A 19,213-nucleotide genomic window follows, 5' to 3' on the forward strand; every position below is an offset into this window, starting at 1 on the left:
AGACCTGTTTTGTCATCATAGGAGAGCAAAGTCCCAATGTGTCATTGATGCAGAGAATGTCTGACATGTTATCAAGGTGGTTTGAAGAAGCAAGCGAAGTTGCCCAAAGCAATAGAGGACGAGGAAGATCTCGACCCAGAGGTAATTTTCATTATTAATTAAAGCTACCAGAAAGCTTGCAAAAACTATTTTTGAATCAGTTTTATTTATATTATCTAATGTATACCATATTTTATATTCTTAGTGATCATAAAGTTCTTATTGTATTGTGTGGAACAGTAGAGGACAAAGGGTGTTGGGTATAATGTGTTCCTTTAGGTTCCTCTTGACATAGCCCTCATTGTTTGCTTTTCTCAAGTAAAGTAAGAGAATCTGATATCCTGCCTTGTAAGTCCATTTGTATGTACTCTGAGAGTGGATGTAGATTAAACTCTGTGGATAAGTAAGTTTTATATAATTGAATGGTTTCTTCTTTTGGTTATTTATGTACAGTGGTTATTAATTGCTATTTCTGGTATTAGCAGACCTGTTTTCATATTTTGGTTCACTACTTTCCACCTTTGTGATCTTTGGCAAGTTACCTATCTCTGTCAAAAATCAGGAATATAAAAGTTAATTCCTACATGCTTTAAGTCCCAAAATGAAAATTTCTATTGAATTTCATTTATAAATGGTTCTTGTTAAATTCTGCATATATAAACTTAAAAAAATTTCTTAGACTATGGATTTGCTTAAGGGTTATCACATTTGTGCTTAAATTTAAACTAAGATATATTTAAATCAAGATAATTAAAGGAAAAAAATTTATATTCTGTAGTAGCATCTTTTAAGACATGAACTTGATTAATTCATTCTGTATCTTTCTTTTAATAATATAGATTTGAAGCAAAATCAGGGAAGTTTTTAACGATTATTGAGTGTTCTTCATTATTCTGTTGCAGATAGCACAAGGCCTGCCACAGCACATAGCAGACATTCAAGCCTTTTAAAATCATGATTGCATCATGTTAGTTTGTGGTTAAAGCACTGTTGCTAATGAAATGGGAACTGGGAACTTAATCCCATTCTGACCTAATTGTAGCTTTACTCTTGTTAATAAACTTCTTTATTAAATATTTTCTTAAGGATATTTTTATGTTACAGAGTGGAAATATATTAATATAAGTCCCTTATCCTTTTATTGTTGTTGTTCAGTCACCAAGTCGTGTCCAACTCTTTGTGACCCTGTGGACTGCTGCATGCCAGGTTTCCCTGTCCATCTATTAAATCAGAATTATCATCTTCAAACTTAAGGAATAAGATATTATTTAAAGGCATCTTGCAAGCTGTTATTTAGCTTTGTGTAAGTCAAGCTACGATATTGAGCATTTTGCTTGGAAGGTTTATTGTAACAGGAATGTGCCATAGGTAGGTTTTTTTACCCCTATTAACTAGCATGTTAGGTTAAGGTACCAAACCACCAGTGGGTGCTTTTGATATCCTGAAATTATCTATTTCTCTGTGTATGTGTGTACACATATATTTCTTGAACATATCTCTTTAGAGGAGTTAGTTTTGGAAAGCATTTAGTATTTCAATTTGTATTAAAATGTGTTTTTTGAAGGTGGGACAAATCAGTCAGATGTTTCAACTCTTCCTACCGTCCCATCAAGTACTGATTTGGAAGTGGGTGAAACTGCAATGGAAGTAGATCCTCCAGATGAACAGTTTCTTCAGCCTTCTACATCCTCCACTGTGTCAACTCAGGGTCATTTGGCATCATCTTCTACAGAAAGCCCTCATTCTACTTTGCTGTCTTCTCCAGACAGTGAACAAAGGCAGTCTGTTGAGGCATCTGGACACCATACACATCATCAGTCTGGTGAGGATGTATTCTTTAAATAGGCTGTGATTCATCTGATGAGTTTTGATAATGAAAACTTTTTAATGGGTTATTTTGAAAGAAACTGAATTACCTCAACTTATTCTTGCTGGGAAAAATGATCAAAATGACATGTAATATATGAATATGTAATTTAAAAACAGAATTCAAGTGTGCCTCACTTGCATGAATTTTATCACGTAGCTGGAAACTTCAGTTTACCCAAGACAATTCTTTATAAAATGTAAGTATCAGAAGATAGCTTTTAGACATAGTTTAATGTATTGACTTAATGATTATTTTTATAGACCATTATGGAACAAAATTTCTTAGGCATTAGTGAAAATATAGCCCTGATTATTATTAGTTGCTTTGTTTTATTTTTTTATTATTTTTCTTCAAATCATGAAATACTATCAATACATTCTTTATGGTGAATTTTATATGGTCTTTTGTCATCTATATATGCAATTTACCAGAAGTATTATTTCTCCTTTATTTACATGAAAAAAATTTTAACAGATCTTTTTCTTCTTGGTATTTGATGTTAATGAAAAAAAATCAACTTCTAAATTCTGCTAAAATTATATTTTCTTTTCAGTATTCCTCATGTTCACACAGCCCTCCTTCATGGAATGTACTGCTGTTTTCATCAGTAATTTAGCATATATGTCTGTAGTTTCCTTGGTATTTTAACTGTATGCGTGTAATTATAATAACCAATAAGATGTTCATTTATATTTTTCTTTGGGATTTTTAAGGAAGTATTTTACTCATATATAATTAAAAATATTAGCAACTAAAGATACACCTGGGAGGCCTAAGCTAAAACCTATAAAAAAAATTCCTAACAGCTTTCCTAACTGCCAAATTGGTAGTCTATTCTTGCTTCTCTGAAATCTGATATCAGATCACCAAATATGAGGTGTTGTAAATTAAGCACTTTAATCAGTATATCCCAGTTTTGGTAATTTATTTTCAGAATCTATGGGAATAGATGCCAGAGTCAGTTAGATGACAATTAAATAATAGATGAGTGTAATTTACCTAAAAATAAGCTAAAGATGAGCTATAAAATTAGGTTTTCTACATTCTCATTGATACAGTATTTCAAGTTATGGGAAAATAACATATTTTGGAGGGTTTGGGAAGCTGGGACAAAATCAGCTAAAAGTTTGCTTTCCAAAACAAGTAAAATTGGTAAAATTAAGAGTTTTTAAAGTGATATCATTCTTGGGAATAATCTTAAAGAGGGATCAATTTTAAGTTTGATCACAGCTTAGCAGGAGGAAGGTCTGTCTCATTTTCATGTTCCACTGAATCTTGTTTCTTGAACACATTTCTGAGTATACTACTTCGTAGGGAATTTCATTTTTCCTTTTTGTCATAGATTCTTAACATATTCTAGTACTGCATTTCAGATTATTGAATCCTTTTAATATTTGATGTAAGTATTAGATGCTGTAGTCATTGAATCATTGAAGAGAAAATAATATTTTTGTGATGATCCTGTGACATCAAACTTAGCACTTTTGTCTATAAGTTTTCAAAGAAAGATAAAGACTTTTAACTGGTAGCTTATGGAAAGAAATTTGGCTGACTAAACTATGGAAAATGGGAATATCTCCATGTTACCAAGATAGTATTGCTGCTGAGGAAAATGATTTGCTGTTAGATGTAACATCTAAAGATCATATCTCTGATTGTTTTGACAGTAGGCCTTAGCATTTTAACAATAAGGACTTAATGCTCTTCATGTTGTGTTTTGTTTTCTCAACCTTTTATTCAGTTCTAAGTCCACATGGGTTTTTGGGTAGTAGGAATTGCCTATATTGGGGGAGTGTCATCTTAGAACCATGATTTCTGTTATTGTCTTGCATAGAAATAGAGAAAATAAAAACGTATGCTTCTTGCTTTTGCTGTGAATATCTCTCTATTGTAAATGTTTGTATCTTTCATTTCTGTCCTTTCCTTTTCTTCTGTCACTTTTGCTGGGCTGAAGGAGAGGCACAGTGGGAATGTGAGGACTTGCTGGGCAGCACTCCATCTCATTGAATCAGATTATTTGCCTTCTCTCAGTCTGCAGCTGAATCACTGAACGTTAGTGAGGAAATTTATGACCACAGACTTCATTGGGTGCTCCGCACTGTGTGTTAGAATAGTCTCCAGCTGTCAGTTTCACACCTTATGTCTCTCAGACTTTTAGCACTACACTTTGTCCTCATCCTACTCCCTAGCTGTTAACCTTCTTTCATTCATAGTAGGGGGAAAAAAGCATTCACTTTCCTACTTTTGAATCTCTCAACTTTGCAGCGTCTATACTCACATTGTCGATGACTGAAGTGGTCACGTTGTGGGAAGAAGTGTATCTGCTCCTAACAGAAGCTAACCCATGCAGTTTCCACCTCTTTCCATCTTTTCAAGGAGTTTGCTCCTGGTCCTGCATCTTTATTATTACCTTTTCTACTGAATTTTTCCTTTCCGCCTCAAACACGCTCTATTATTATCTTGTCTTCAAAAACTTTCTTAATTGTCCCACATTCCCCTCCAGACTCATGTCTTTGCTCCTTTTATAATCAGAGTCTTCATAAGAGTAGCTGACAGATGCTGTCCCCTTTTTCTTACCATGTTCCACTTATTTACCAGCCAACCCTAATCTGTTTTACTTCCTTTTTCACTGAAACTTTTTGTCAAAGTCACTAGTGACTTCCATTTTGCCTCAAAAGTATACTTCTTTCTTTTAACCCAGTTGTATTTAGCATAGTCTGTCACTTCTTTCTTGAAGCACTTTTCTTTTTTGGCATCTGTGATACCACTTTTGCCTACTTAACTCTTATTAGCATCTCTGGCTGGTTTTCAGTAACCATTGTTGATATTTCTTATTCTATAATTACTTGTCAATATTTTAGTAGAACCCCATAGCCTGTGCTGTCTTCTCTACATGCACTCTGTCCCTCATAAAATTGTATCAATTCCTGGAGCATTTAATATCTCCAAATGTATGCTGACAATCTGATCTTCTACCCTGAGTTACATACTCCTGTGTCCAACTAATTGTTTAACACTTTGTTTTGGTTATCTTTGGACATCTTGGGTCTAATATGTCCAACTATAATTCATCTTCCTACCCTTCCTATCTCACTAATCTCTTTAATCTTGATAATTTCATATCTTAGTAAATTATAGTTACTGCTTATTTGCTTATTTTAACAGACTATGGGTTACTGATTCCTTGCTTTTCTTAATGTCCCTTACCCAATTCATCATCTATTTTCTCCGTATCTAAGATACTCTTTACTTCTTTTCATCTTACTGGATTGGCCAAAAAGTTCTCTCATGTTTTTTGAAAAAGATGTTATGGAAAAGCCTGAATGAACTTTTTGGCCAACCCAGTACTCTTATTCCCTTGTACTTTGTTCTCCATGCAGCAGCCAAAATGAGTATTTTAAAATATTAGATCAGATTATGTAATTTTGCCATCTCAAACTCCTCAAAGACCTTTGATTGCATTGATAAACATAAATAAAAGAGGAAATAGAACTGAATCTTTATGGCTGGTGCCTTGTCTACCTTTCTAGGCTCGTTTCATACCATACTCTGTCTTCCTAATGATCATTACAATGTAGCTATACTGATTGAAGTTCAATTCCTTGAATATGCCAAGCTTTCTTCTGCCTCTTTCTTTTGGATTCTGAGTCTCTGTAACAAACTTACTGATCTCTGTACTTGAGAAGCTCTTCCCTTGGCTCTTCTTTTTTTTTTTTTTTTTGGTTCTCAGCTCAAATGTCACCCAAGGGAGGTCTTGCATAACTCTCATAGCTAGATTCATCTTCCTTTCCTTCCTGCCCCCAAATTTTATTGTGTCTTGTATAGCTCTGTTTATCGCCTGAAAAGCACTTACTAGAATTTGTAATTATTTTATTTTTTATTGATTTATGACTATTTTCTCATTAGAATACGCTGTCATAAAGACAGAGATTTTATTTATCATAAGCCTCTTAAAGATACTGTTAAGTCCTTTAAGCTGGTATAATCTATGTACGGTATATTTAGCTCTTTGATAGTCTTTATAGTTTCAGTTCCATCTCATTCATTCTGGATGTTTCCAGTAGGCTTCACAAATTTGATGATATCTAAGGAAATGGCAACCCACTCCAGTGTTCTTGCCTGGAGAATCCCAGGGATGGGGGAGCCTGGTGGGCTTCCGTCTATGGGGTCACACAGAGTCGGACACGACTGAAGTGACTTAGCAGTAGCAGCAGCAGGGAAGATGCTGTGAATAGATATGCGGAAATTTATTGTTTTTGGATTCATTATTTGCCCTTGGCTGTCCAGACAACATAAGACTGGATACTTTTTTCTTACTTTGTTCCAGAAATATTTTATGGTAACTTATGGAAATACTTGTAAAAAATCATTTTGATACATGATAAAATCAGGACAGGTAAAAATAAATACGGGTAGAAGAAAAAATGGAGCCACAGTGACATGAATATGTAAAGTGCATACCTGAAGAATAGTGTGTCTAGAGGGGGCCACTGAATTGGCTTTGAGTTTTGTAGCTGAATTAGGAAGATAATATACTCAAGTGGAATTTTGGTCACTCTTTTTTTAAAATTTGAATTTCTTCACACTTTGTATTCTTGAATTTTATTTTTATTCACATAGACCATTTGAAACTATATTTTGTGTACGTAACACAGAATCTGATTAGACATTTTGATTCTTATTCATGGTCTTTCCTTGAATGTTTAACAAAAGATGGTGCTTTTGAAAATATGGTTATAAGATTACCTATTTAAAGACCAGAAAGATATGAATATGAGCTGAAATTATATAAGGTTAAAATTAAATCTTCATAATTTTATTTATGGAAAATATTTCAGAGTAGCTACAATACAATAGTACAATAATGCCTATCAGACATCAGTTTTAGTTGTTTCTCAGACTGAGCCTTTGTGTGTTATTTGTAATTTTTTCCCATGGTAAGAAGCTTCTTGTAATGAGAGAGTGTTAAATGAGACAGTCATTCCAATGTGTTATACTTTAATTACCTCCTTTGGTCTTATTTTAATCTAAGAAAGAGAAGGTGCTTTCTTTGGATTGGGTAAGGGATATCAGTACATAAAAAATTTAGTTTGGGGGGCTCACCTTGAGAAGTGTATCACCTAGAGGATCCATGTGTTTCTAATTAATGGACCATTGCTAAGAGTAGGACACGACTGAGCGACTTCACTTTCACTTTTCACTTTCATGCATTGGAGTAGGAAATGGCAACCCACTCCAGTGTTCTTGCCTGGAGAATCCCAGGGACGGGGGGAGCCTGGTGGCTGCCATCTGTGGGGTCGTACAAAGTCGTACACGACTGAAGAGACTTAGCAGCAGCAGACCATACGAATTGAATTTTTTAATGATAGTACGTAATGATTTATGTGTGGATTCCTGCTTATTTACAGATTTCTGTGTCGGCTCAGGTTTTGACATTTATTTAGGTCTATTCAGAATCTTTATGGTGGAATTGAGCTCTGTTGAAAAATTCCTGGGGAAGTAAAAACTCTCTTGTATGGCATAGCAAAGCAGACTTTTCAAAGCTCAGATAATCCAGTTTACAGTCTCCTTTAAAGGGTCAGGGTCTGCTGCTGCTGCTAAGTCACTTCAGTCGTGTCCGACTCTGTGTGACCCCATAGACGGAAGCCCACCAGGCTCCCCCTTCCCTGGGATTCTCCAGGCAAGAACACTGGAGTGGGTTGCCATTTCCTTCTCCAATGTGTGAAAGTGGAAAGTGAAAAGTGAAAGTGAAGTCACTCAGTCGTGTCCGACCCTTAGCGACCCCACGGACTGCAGCCTACCAGGCTCCTCCATCCATGGGATTTTCTAGGCAAGAGTACTGGAGTGGCTTGCCATTGCCTTCTCCGAAGTCTGATGAGATATATGCAATTTAGAGAGTAGAAAAAAGTGGAAATATTAGGTTAATGAACACTTCGGGGAAACTAAAGAAGAGGTCAGAGAAACTTGTAAATCAGTAAAGGAACGACCAATTCTGATTTTGGAGATAGCAGTGAATGGTAACATGAAGTGAGATCTTAGTTCCCTGCCCAGGAATTGAATGTGTATAGCCTGGCCTCCCTGGTGACTCAGTGGTAAATAATCCATCTGCAGTGCAGGAAATGAAGGCTTGATTCCTGGGTCAGGAAAATCCCCTGGAGGAGTTCATGGCAAACCAATCCAGTATTCTTGCCTGGGAAATCCCATGGACAGAGGAGCCTGGCAGGCTACGCACCAAAGACTTGGATACAACTTAATGATTAAACAACAACAACAAAAAGCCTGGATGAAAACCAGAAATCCTAACCATCAGACCAGCAAGGGCTACTGGCTAGAAGCAAGTTTCCCCTGGCTCTTTCCCCCTTTGAAAAATGCATTTCTCATGGAGGCAAAGCTGTTAAAACAGGTACAAAGTTTATTATTAGAGACACAGCACAACAAGTGAGAGAGCAGGCAGAGAAACGGTTTAGTTAAAATCGAAGTAAGGCAGAGATGCTCACCCTGAGAGAAACCTGACCCTAATGTGGAGGAGCACATTTTAACTTCCTGAAGAGGAAGTTAAGTCATTTATATAGAGAAGTTCTTCCGGGTCTTTATCTTTGGCCAGTTACCTGGTTTCTTTTTCCACATCTGACCTTCTTTAGGACCCTCTCCAACACACATGTACAAGTTTTTCGAGGATGGTTTCCAGCCCAGAGGCCAGTGGGTCCCCTGTGGCAGCACACAGTATGGGTTGGCACCCCCTCCTTTTGACCCCTGCGGAGCCTTTCTGAACATGCGCAGTGTCCCCCTTGCCCCAAGCATAGATAATACTCAATCTCTTGATCTTTTCCTCAACAGGGTTTAGCCCCTCTCTGTTTCTGCCATGGCTATTGTCTTAAAGTGTCCTCAAGGAAACAAAATCAGGCTTATTTACCCAATTTCTGTTGTTATTTCTGTTTCTGAAGGAGGCTGGTTGTAAATATCTAACCTATCTCCTGTCTCAGGAAATGCAAACAGGAGTCTAGTTGTAGGTGTCCAGCCTGAAGCCCATCTTTTTAGCCCCAAGAAATGTAAACATGAGGCCATTTGTAAATACCTAGCCTGGGGCCCATCTATTTCCTGCCTCTGTTCTAGGAGGAAAATTACCCAAGGATCACCTTGACAAAGGAGCAAGCTGGGAGTGATAGCAAGCAGATAAAGTACCACCAAATTACATGTAAAAATAATCCAGCATCCAGGACAAAAGAACCTATGTATTGGAAGAGAGGCAGGACTGGATGTTACAACCAGGTGGGCTTTCGTCGGGTCTGTGCTGTGCTCTGTTTAGTTGCTCAGTCGTCTCTGACTCTTTGCGACCCCGTGGCATGTGTGTAGCCCGCCAGGCTCCTCTGTCCAGGGGATTCCCCAGGCAAGAATATTGGAGTGGGTTGCCATGCCCTCCTCCAGGGGATCTTCCCAACCCAGGGATCGAACCCAGGGCCTCCCGCATTGCAGGTGGATTCTTTACCGGCTGAGCTTCCCTATGGTTTATTGTTGTTTTACATCAGTAGGAATTGTCATTATGGAGACTTGCCTAGATTCTTTACAAACAAGAAGAGTGGAGTTAGTAGTGTCAGGAGATGGAAGTACAAATTTCCCATTAGCAGTTCCTGGCTCATTGTTGAGCATTTTTGTTGTTGTTCTTGTTATTGTTTTTAAAATTAAGCCCAAAGATACTCGTTGTATTCACTTTTGATTTTGGTTAATGTTAGCAAAGACTAAGTCTCCAAGCATTTATTCATATCACAGATGGTATATATTTGTTTACACATTTTTAAAAGAATGTAATGTATATGTATCTTTCATACCTTTACTATTTCAAACTGCTCACAGTACTATTTACTCAGACTGGTATTTCTGCTTGGAATTTTAATACAAAATTTGCCTTTCCTGTTTAGCTCTGTGATAACTTCTTTCCCTCGCCTCATTTTTTTTTTTTTTTAACTTTTAAATATACAACCAGCCTTGTAAGTAAGCAAACAAATCCTTCTTTGAAAGGCACTGGGAGCATTGAATTAACGTTGATGACATTATCATAACTAAATCTTAATTTTCCAAGTTATAGAACATCACTGCTTATACTTAGAGCCTGCTACAGTAGATCTGTTACATCATCTTTGTCTCATGGGTCAAGGATGGAGACTCACATCCCCATAAAACATTTGTCAGTGCAAGAGAGATGCTTTGAAACAACCATGAAGTTGGATGAATATTTTGTTATTTTTTTTTTTAAGCATAACTTGACGTATCTGTTATCTCTCTCTTTATGGTAATTTCTTTTGAAGTATAAAATGACAAACTTCATGACTGCATAATAGTGCTTTATTTTATATTGCTAAAAGTGTTACTACTATGCTGACAATAACTATAGAATATGTATATATTTAAAAAGAAGACAGAATAATATTGAGGATTACAATTTATTTGTTAGTGAATACTATCCTACTTGATATGGAGAATTTTCTAGGAGGAACTGGCAGTAAAAGACTAATGATGCTTGAATTGTGAAATCTTAACTGCCAGTTGAATAAAATTCTTTATAAATAGAGGACATGGTAACAAAGGTTAGTATGTCTGGCATGATTGATTCTGAAACAATAAACCAAATTTGCACTCTTATAATCTATATAAAAGAAGCTGAAAAGTGAAAAATCTGACTTAAAATTCAACATTCAAAAAACTAAGATCCAGTCCCATCACTTCATGGCAAATAGATGGGGAAACAATGGAAACAGTGACAGACTTTATTTTCTTGGGCTCCAAAATCACTGCAGATGGTGATTGCAGCCATGAAATTAAAAGACCCTTGCTCCTTGGAAGAAAAACTATGACCAACCGAGACAGCACATTAAAAAGCAGAGACATTACTTTGCCGACAAAGCTCCGTCTAGTCAAAGCTTGGTTTTTCCAGTGGTCATGTGTGGATGTGAGAGTTGGACCATAAAGAATGCTGAGTGCCAAAGAAGTGATGCTTTTGAACTGTGGTGTTGAAGAAGACTCTTGAGAGTCCCTTGGACTGCAAGGAGATTCAACCAGTCCATCCTAAAGGAAATCAGTCCTGAATATTCATTGGTAGGACTGATGTTGAAGCTGAAGCTCCAATACTTTGGCCCCCTAATGTGAAGAACTGACTCATTTGAAAAGACCTTGATGCTGGGAAAGACTGAAGGTAGGAGGAGAAGGGGACGACAGAGGATGAGATAGTTGGATGGCATCACTGACTCAATGGACATGAGTTTGAGCAAGCTCCGGGAGTTGGTGATAGAGAAGGAAGCCTGACGTGCTGCAGTCCACGGGGTTGCAAAGAGTTGGACACGACTGAGTGACTGAACTGAAACGACTAACTGAAAGTTATTTGGTAATTTATATAATTTGCTGTGTCACAGAGAAATTCCATGTACTCCCTACATCAAATCTACAACTAATTTCTACCCATATACTTGGTAGTACATCCACTTCGTTAGAGTGGATGAAATTTTTATGTACATGTCTAAAGCCAATTCCTCCTCTTGCCTACTGCAGCTCATCTCTTTTGGTCTACTCAAGGACATCATTCCTGCATTTGCCCACTTCTTCTTCTCTCCTCTTTCCAATTAAGTATATGTCTGTCAGTATACAAACATATGTAGTCTGTCTCAAACTAAAGCAAACTTCTCTTGATTCTATTCTTCCACCAACAGTCAGCCAGTTTCTCTTTTCCCCATTCACAGCAAAACTTCTGGAAAAAGTACATATGCTTTGTCCCTCTACTTCTTTACTTCCCTTTTCTCTTTAACCTGTTCCAGTCAGGTTTTGACCTCTGTGACTTCACTGAAATGCCTCTTGTCAAGCCATTTTCTTTGTGGTTAGTTCTTGGTTAGTGTCTTTTTCATTGTATCAGCAGACATAGCTGCTAACTTTATCCTTCTTGAAATACTTTGATCCCTGAGCTTATAGACCTTGGTTCACTCACTCCTCCAATCTCCTTTTTGTATTCTCCTTATTCTTGCTGTTCTTCCCTTCAGTTTTGTTCTTAGACTTCTTTATTTTTACTTACTCTTTCAGTGACTGAAAGTAACATCGTCATTGCTGCTGCTGCTGCTGCTGCAAGTCGCTTTAGTCCTGTCTGACTCTGTGTGACCCCATAGATGGCAGCCCACCAGGCTCCTCTGTCCCTGGGATTCTCCAGGCAAGAACACTGGAGTGGGTTGCCATTTCCTTCTCCAACATCATCGTCATTAACATCCAGATTTACTGGTGAATTCTAACCTATTATAGTGAGTCCCTACTCAGTTTCTCCATTTGGATACTCATTTTTTTCTTAAGTACTACTTCCTCCTCTGCTCTTCCCTGTCACAGTAAATGGCAACTTCATTTTTCTTGTTATCTACACTGAAAACATTGGGATCACTCTACATCCAAGCTATCAATAAATTTTTCTGCCATTACCTGTAACATATATATATATATATATATTCCACATCCAGATACACTTCCCCTTCTGAGCATTTGTACTTTTTTATTTGCCTGGAACAGTTTTCCTCCAGGTAGTCACATGGGTTACTCCCTTACATTCTTGACGTCTTTATTCAAAAGTCATCTTAAGAGAAGAAGCCTTCCATGATGACCATATATAAAACAGCAGCCAGTCACCCTCTATCTTCATCACCCCCATCTTACCCTGCCCCGTTTACTTTATGGCACTTATCCCCACTTGACACATACAAACACATACAAATACACTGTTGTATGTTTTCTTCTCCGAACACTCCAATAGGGACTGATTTTTTTGTGCAATTTTTACTTATCCCACGAACCTAAAACAATGCCTCATACTTAGTTAGGTACTCAGCATTCTCTGCACAATTTCGTGTTATACTATTTCTTATCTATGGCCACTGCCTCAGATGAAGTATAAGAAAATGTTAAAGATTATTCATCTTAAAAGAAAAAGTAAATGATAATTCAAACATAAAAAGAAACATTTTAGCTAAAAAATATGTAGCCTTTACTTTTTAAAGGGCTCTCTACTAATAAATTTCAAGAATTGTTTCCAAATATATAACTTTTTCATAATCTTAATTATTATCCGATTGAAATTTGTAAAGTAGTTTTTGTATATAGGTTAAATGAGATACCTGATATTTTCTAATTGTTGTAAAAGGAGATGCAATTAGGAAAGGAATGTTCACTTTTAAATGTTTTGCTATGAAAGATTTTACTTAGACTCTGTATAATTACATAAATATTCTTAGAAAACTCTTCATTGTAGTTAAACAGAAGCATTTGGGTATATCAGTGTGTGTAGTTTATCATAATTTAATGATCAGTAATTTTTTATGAGTAGTTTGCTTTTAGTATTCCTCTGTGAGATGTGTTTTATTTATACCCTTCTCTCTTTAAAGTATAATTGTATTCTTACTATTTTCTGTTTTATTGCTATCTTTTCATCTTTCTTTTCCTATCTGTATTAGAATTTCTAAGGGGGCCTGAGATAGCTTTGCTCCGTAAGCGCCTGCAACAACTGAGGCTTAAGAGGGCTGAGCAGCAGAGGCAGCAGGAGCTAGCTGCGCATACCCAGCAACAGCCTTCCACTTCTGATCAGTCTTCTCATGAGGGCTCTTCACAGGACCCTCAGACTTCAGGTTATTAATATCAAGTGTCCTTAAGCAGCTGGTAGAGTTTTTTTGTTTGTTTGTTTTTAACACTGCTGCTGTGTATAAGATGCTTCTCTTTTCCCCTTCCAAAGAAAGCTGATGCGCTTGAAGCTTCTCCCTTCATTTCTAGTATATGGTGAAATTTATCATCACATGGCTAGAAGGACAGATTGCCAACAGCACTTGCTAGCAAGACGAATATAAAATAATCTATTTTATTTGTAATTCTAGAGAAGGGCAAATGTTTATTACTTCTACAGCTAATGAGCTACCCCATCTAATAATCTATTGAATTTGGAGCCTGCATTGATATTTCTTTTGATACTTACTGTATGTTGAAATGATATCTGTGCTTATGGCTCCTAGCTCCTCTTTTTTTTTTTTTGCTTTGAGTGTTAACCAGTACTTCGATTACCACATAAACATAGTAATGCTAGATTTTGACCAATAATCCGCTTCTGTAGTCATTTGAAAATTTTCAGTATTTGCTTTCATAATCCTCCTACACATAATCAACTTTCTCATATGTAGGGCAGGAAAAATATTCTGGTTTTATGTTCCTGTTCTTAATATATAAAACTAATAATCTGTGCCACTTTCTTTTTCATTGAGTATTTTAGTGGCTCACTTTTTTTAATAGCCAAAAAGCTCATGATGCTCAGTAAACATCTGTTGAAAGAATTAGTAAACATCTGTTGAAAGACACAGCATAAAATAATTTGTCAACTTAATTCTTTCAAGAAAGATAATAAATATACATATATACTGTAGTAGGTGCTGTCTTACTAATGAAATTTACTACTTTGACATACTTTATTTTGCCGATGAGTTGGGAGTTAATTACTTTGAGAACTCTGGCTAAATTACTTGGAATTAATCTGTATATTGTTAGAACTGGATAACCTCTTCTTTATAAATAAATATCTGTTTCCACTAAGTGCTGTGGTAACAAAAGCATATTATACAATACCATGGTGAAATAAAATAGATTTAAATAACTGCAATATAGCTATGATGTTTGGAACAAATTATGGACCTGATTTTTAACTTGCTGTTATATAAATAGAATATCAGTGAATCAAAGATATTTTTCTGTCTCTCATTTTTTTTAACGATAGAGCAATCTTTTCCCATACATTAATAAGAAAGTTTGAATAGATTACAGTTGTTACATTTAGTATTAAGACATTTTGCTATGATTTTGTGCACAGGGCTTCCCTGTTGGCTCAGTGGTAAAGAACTCAACTTCCAATTCCAGAGACATGGGTTTGATCCCTGGGTCAGGAAAATCCCCTGGGGAAGGAAATGGCAACCCACTCCAGTATTCTTGCCTGGGAAATCTCATGAACAGAGGAGCCTGGTGGTCTACAGTCCATGGGGTTACAGAGTGGGAGGGACATGACTGAGCACACACACATGCTTAGCCACAGGGGTTTTAAAAGTAAAAATATACAACATATAAAACAATGAGAAGGGAGAGAAAATGTCTCTACATGTATAAATATGTTTAAAATACTGAAATTTAGCAGATAACAAACCAAGTGTTAGAGTGATTTTGAGTATAAAACAAAACTGCCTACATTATTGGTAGAGAAATGTACACTGTGGGCATTAGGAAAATATTGACACTGAGTCTTTATATATAGTTCATCAGTTTGAATTGACACCAGTTCTTTTTAGAATCAAAAAGCTTTAGGGTGGTTATATGTTTTTGTGAAATAAGATGCTACTCTAAGCATCATTCTTATTAAATAATAACTAGTTTGATAACCAGTGCATTTGTGGTAATTTTTAAAAAAGTCAGTGTTGAGTTAGACACCTTGCCAGTTTTGAAGCTGAGAAACACATTAATCTTATTTTTTGTTATTGAACAACTTGCTTGGGTCCCTGAGGCTGCCCACACGGACCAATATTAGAAGCCCTTAGTGCTTTTATTCAGTGTATGTTTGCTCTCTTCCCCTGCAGTGTGAGATGGATTGTATACATCTATACCATATGCTTTTTGACATAGCATTCATGTAATCTAACCTGTAACATGCCCTAGGTTCATTTGCTAATGTTATGTTTGTCTTATTCTTTCTTCACATATCAGGAACACTGTTTGGTAACTAAAAACTTTAAGAACAGCTGAATACTGTATTGTTAGTTTGTTACAAAGAATATCTTGTCTATTTAGTAAATCTTGAAAAGGAGGAAAGATGAGTTGACTTAATGCAAAATTCTTCATTTTGGAACATCCAAATTATAGAAATACAGAGTAGAAATTAAATTTATGAAATTCGGCAGTGAGATTGGTTGTATTTGAACAACAATTCACAAAACATTTTGCTGCATTTCACGATGTATGAATACAATTTTGTATGTGTATATTATAGGCGTTAATTGATCCATTCACTCATGCTAGATAGTACTACTAAAATCCTGAATATAGTTAGCAGAAAATTAGCATTCTATATTTTAACTTTTTAGCAGTAGAAGAATGCTCAGTTCTCATAAAACATTTTCCCATTATGTCTTGATATCCTCACAGTGTCGGCAAATGATGATACTATCAGTAAATTATATTTCTATCATCATCTCACCTGTTTAAACCTTTTAGGTATAAGATATTCAAAGGAGACATTAATGTAATTTTGGAAACCAAGAAATTTAGCAAATGCAGAATTTCTGAGTGACTCCATTGTCTGGTAAATATTTTATTCTCTTTTCAAAGTATAGGACTCATCTGAATATTTTGTGACAGGATAAGTGTTAGATGAAGCTACCTAATACCTAATTTCTGTAGGAAAGTGGCATCAAACCCTCAAGCCATTTTATAGAGTGTACATTTTAATGGGATCAAATGAGAACGTGTCTGATGCCAATATTTCTTGGTAATTGAATACTAAAACACCATTCTAAGGCATCAAACAGTAAAATGATCTGTATAAGATAGATTGTAACATACATTTTAAATGATTCTCCAAGGCACCAAGCAGTATTTAAAATGAGCTGTATAAGATAGATGTTAATATACATTGTAAACAATTCTCCCCCTCCCATTTTTTCAGCTGTGACATTAGAATTTCATGGGGAAGTTCTAATATAAAATGCATAAGTGACATTTTTGTGATTGACCATAAGGAAGAGTGTTAAGAAATGACAGCCGAATTCCTTGTCCCTCTTGCTACCCCCAAGCCACCTCTACTCTCAGAAATACAATTCAAACACCACTGCTCTAAAACAATTTTTGACACCTGTAAATGATAATTATTCATAGCTAATTTCTAGTTTTCAAAATTAGTATATATTTCTATAAAATATTCACATTTTTAGTTTTTAAAAAAATGCACTTTTTTAGACTTGTAGGAAATACATCACAACTCATTTCTAATCTTCCAGTGATTTTTTTTTTTAATCATAAAGAGATGAATTTACTTTCATCAGATCACTTGTCTGGGTGTTAGACTGGCTGAGTTCTTATTCCTGGCCTTATGAAAAATGACCTTGGGCAGGTCATTTGGCTACTTTATGCCTCAGTTTCCCAATTATTGATTTATTTAGTTAGTATGGCATAAGGATGGGATGGAGAATACTGTATAAAGTTTTTATACTCCTACATAGAAAAGTACACATAATATTGGACTATCTTAATTATAGTAGCTTTAACTTACTGTTAATACCTAAAGATACCCTCATATTATGACCATGAAAGGTTGATAGTATTCAGGGTTTTGAATGAGCTGTATGTATGTTTTTCAGATGAATGCCATAAACAGCTGTGGCAGAGGCATTCAGCATATGGCTGATTTTAAACCCAACTTTTTTTTCCATTTCAGGTCCCCTGAAGTCATGGGTTGCTGGCTCCTGCTCAGAGTGACAACACCCTGTGGAGTCTGCTGGTACTGGCCCAACCACCACAGAGCCCCACTGGAGCATGGAGCCAGCCTAGAGAGGGTGTCAGGTAGGAACTGTTTTTTCACTTTATGGCACGGTTTTGCCAATTGGAAAAGAAAAAAGTAATTTTTATACCCGTAAAGGGTATAAAACATTGGTGAATATTTTAAAGGGCTTTTCAAAACTGAGCCATATTGGAAAAAATCAGCATTTACCCAGTCCTGTGAAAACAATCTTCTGTACAACATTCATTTCCCCACAGTGTCCATGATGTCAGTTACAGGTAGCACTTCTCAAGTGGATGCATTTGACCCAGGATTTTAGTGTTTATAACATGAGCATTTAGTAAATCAGATGTGATGTTGACTTAGTTCTGCAAGTACTTTTTAATAACTTATAATGATAGGGTCCTAAGTAACACAGTGATGGGTTGCTTAGAACTTTAAACGTGGGACTATGCTCCATGTTTTTCAGAACAGCTTCCTATCATCATTTTTCTTTTCTTTTTCTTTTAATTATTATTTTTCATTCAACACTATGTTTGAGAAAAACAAGCAAGTAATAACATTAGTTGACCCTTTCCTATGTGCTATTGAAGTAGTTTACATAGATTATCTCATTAAGTCCTCACAAGAAGAGTATGTGGAAGATATAATTATCCCCATTCTACAGATGGAGAAACTGAGACTTATAGACGTTAAATAACTTGCCCATGATTACACTATTACTGAGTAGAAAAGCCAGATTTGAACCCAGGGAGTCTGACTAGAGTCTTTGTTATTTAAATTATAGTTCTTTCTTTTTTTCTACAGTTAAGAAAGTTTGAATGTCAAGGGGCTAAAGAATTTTCTCAAAACTACAACACGAAATGTTTGGAGATATATAGTAATTAGGCATGAGACACCTTGGCTTAGACTGAAGGAGCTTTTGCTTAAAGTTTATCTCTACTTTAAAAATAATAATAATTTAAGAGACTGGCAATAAGCTGACCAACTGTACTGCATTTTGTAATCAATTATCATGGGACCATATAGTCAATTTTTATTTTGTGATGGTGCTTTCTAGAAGATATTTCACAGAGAGTTGGAGTAGAGTATGCAAACAGTGAAGCAATCAGCATTGAATTAATAATTATTTTTTAAAAATATTAGATATTCTGATGATTATTATATTAATATTTGGAAGTATTTCTGTAAATTAGAAGTTATAGGTATTATATTTATGAATATCTAGTGATATAGAAACATTTTACTTCAAATGTTTATGTAGCAGGAAAGTAATCCTTTCAAAAACAATTGCATAGTACCCAAAATTAAAAATAGAATGGAAGCAATGATCAAGAAGGATTTCTTCTTAAAAACTGGTCTTCAACATGTGAGGAAAGATTATTTCCCAGATATATATAATATCTTGACAGACTGTAAAACCAAGAAGGAAGACCTTTTAGTTTAACGTTATCTTTCTGCTTTAACCTAAGCATCATTAATTAAATACTTCAAGAGTTTGAAAATACACAATTCTTTGAGATGACAGCATTGTAGATCCTTTCTCAATGTGTTTTATTTAAAAACTTGCATAAGATGCACTTTATTTCATAAGATTTGTGCATTCCATAATATTTGTGAAAAAAATTAAATAGTTGAAAAAAGATTGCATGGAAAATTGTTCTCAGGTTCTTAAGAGTATAATGGAATGTGTAATGGATCCAAAGAGATAAAAAATATTTCATAAGAGGCTTTCTAGGAAGATTTTCCAATATTTATTTCACTGACTC

At 35.6% G+C, this 19,213-nt stretch overlaps 1 protein-coding gene across 6 annotated transcripts in view; it reads left to right on the forward strand.

Annotated features, from left to right (window-relative positions):
- The window catches only part of DCAF6 (DDB1 and CUL4 associated factor 6), a 177,992-nt gene that overhangs the window by 91,148 nt on the left and 67,631 nt on the right, over positions 1 to 19,213 (forward strand). For 4 of the 6 annotated variants that reach the window (XM_055403953.2, XM_055403954.2, XM_055403955.2 and 1 more), the window contains exons 9-10: positions 22 to 141; positions 1,604 to 1,861. In XM_055403953.2, the coding sequence (XP_055259928.1) occupies positions 22 to 141; positions 1,604 to 1,861 (378 nt within the window). Of the gene's footprint in view, positions 1 to 21; positions 142 to 1,603; positions 1,862 to 13,380; positions 13,552 to 19,213 lie in introns of all 6 variants that reach the window. The other 2 variants (XM_055403951.2, XM_055403952.2) reach the window with 1 other exon arrangement.

The sequence above is a fragment of the Moschus berezovskii genome, chromosome 4, assembly GCF_049115385.1.
Source record: "Moschus berezovskii isolate FMDL1 chromosome 4, NW_MosBer_1.0, whole genome shotgun sequence".
Lineage (NCBI taxonomy): Eukaryota > Metazoa > Chordata > Mammalia > Artiodactyla > Moschidae > Moschus > Moschus berezovskii.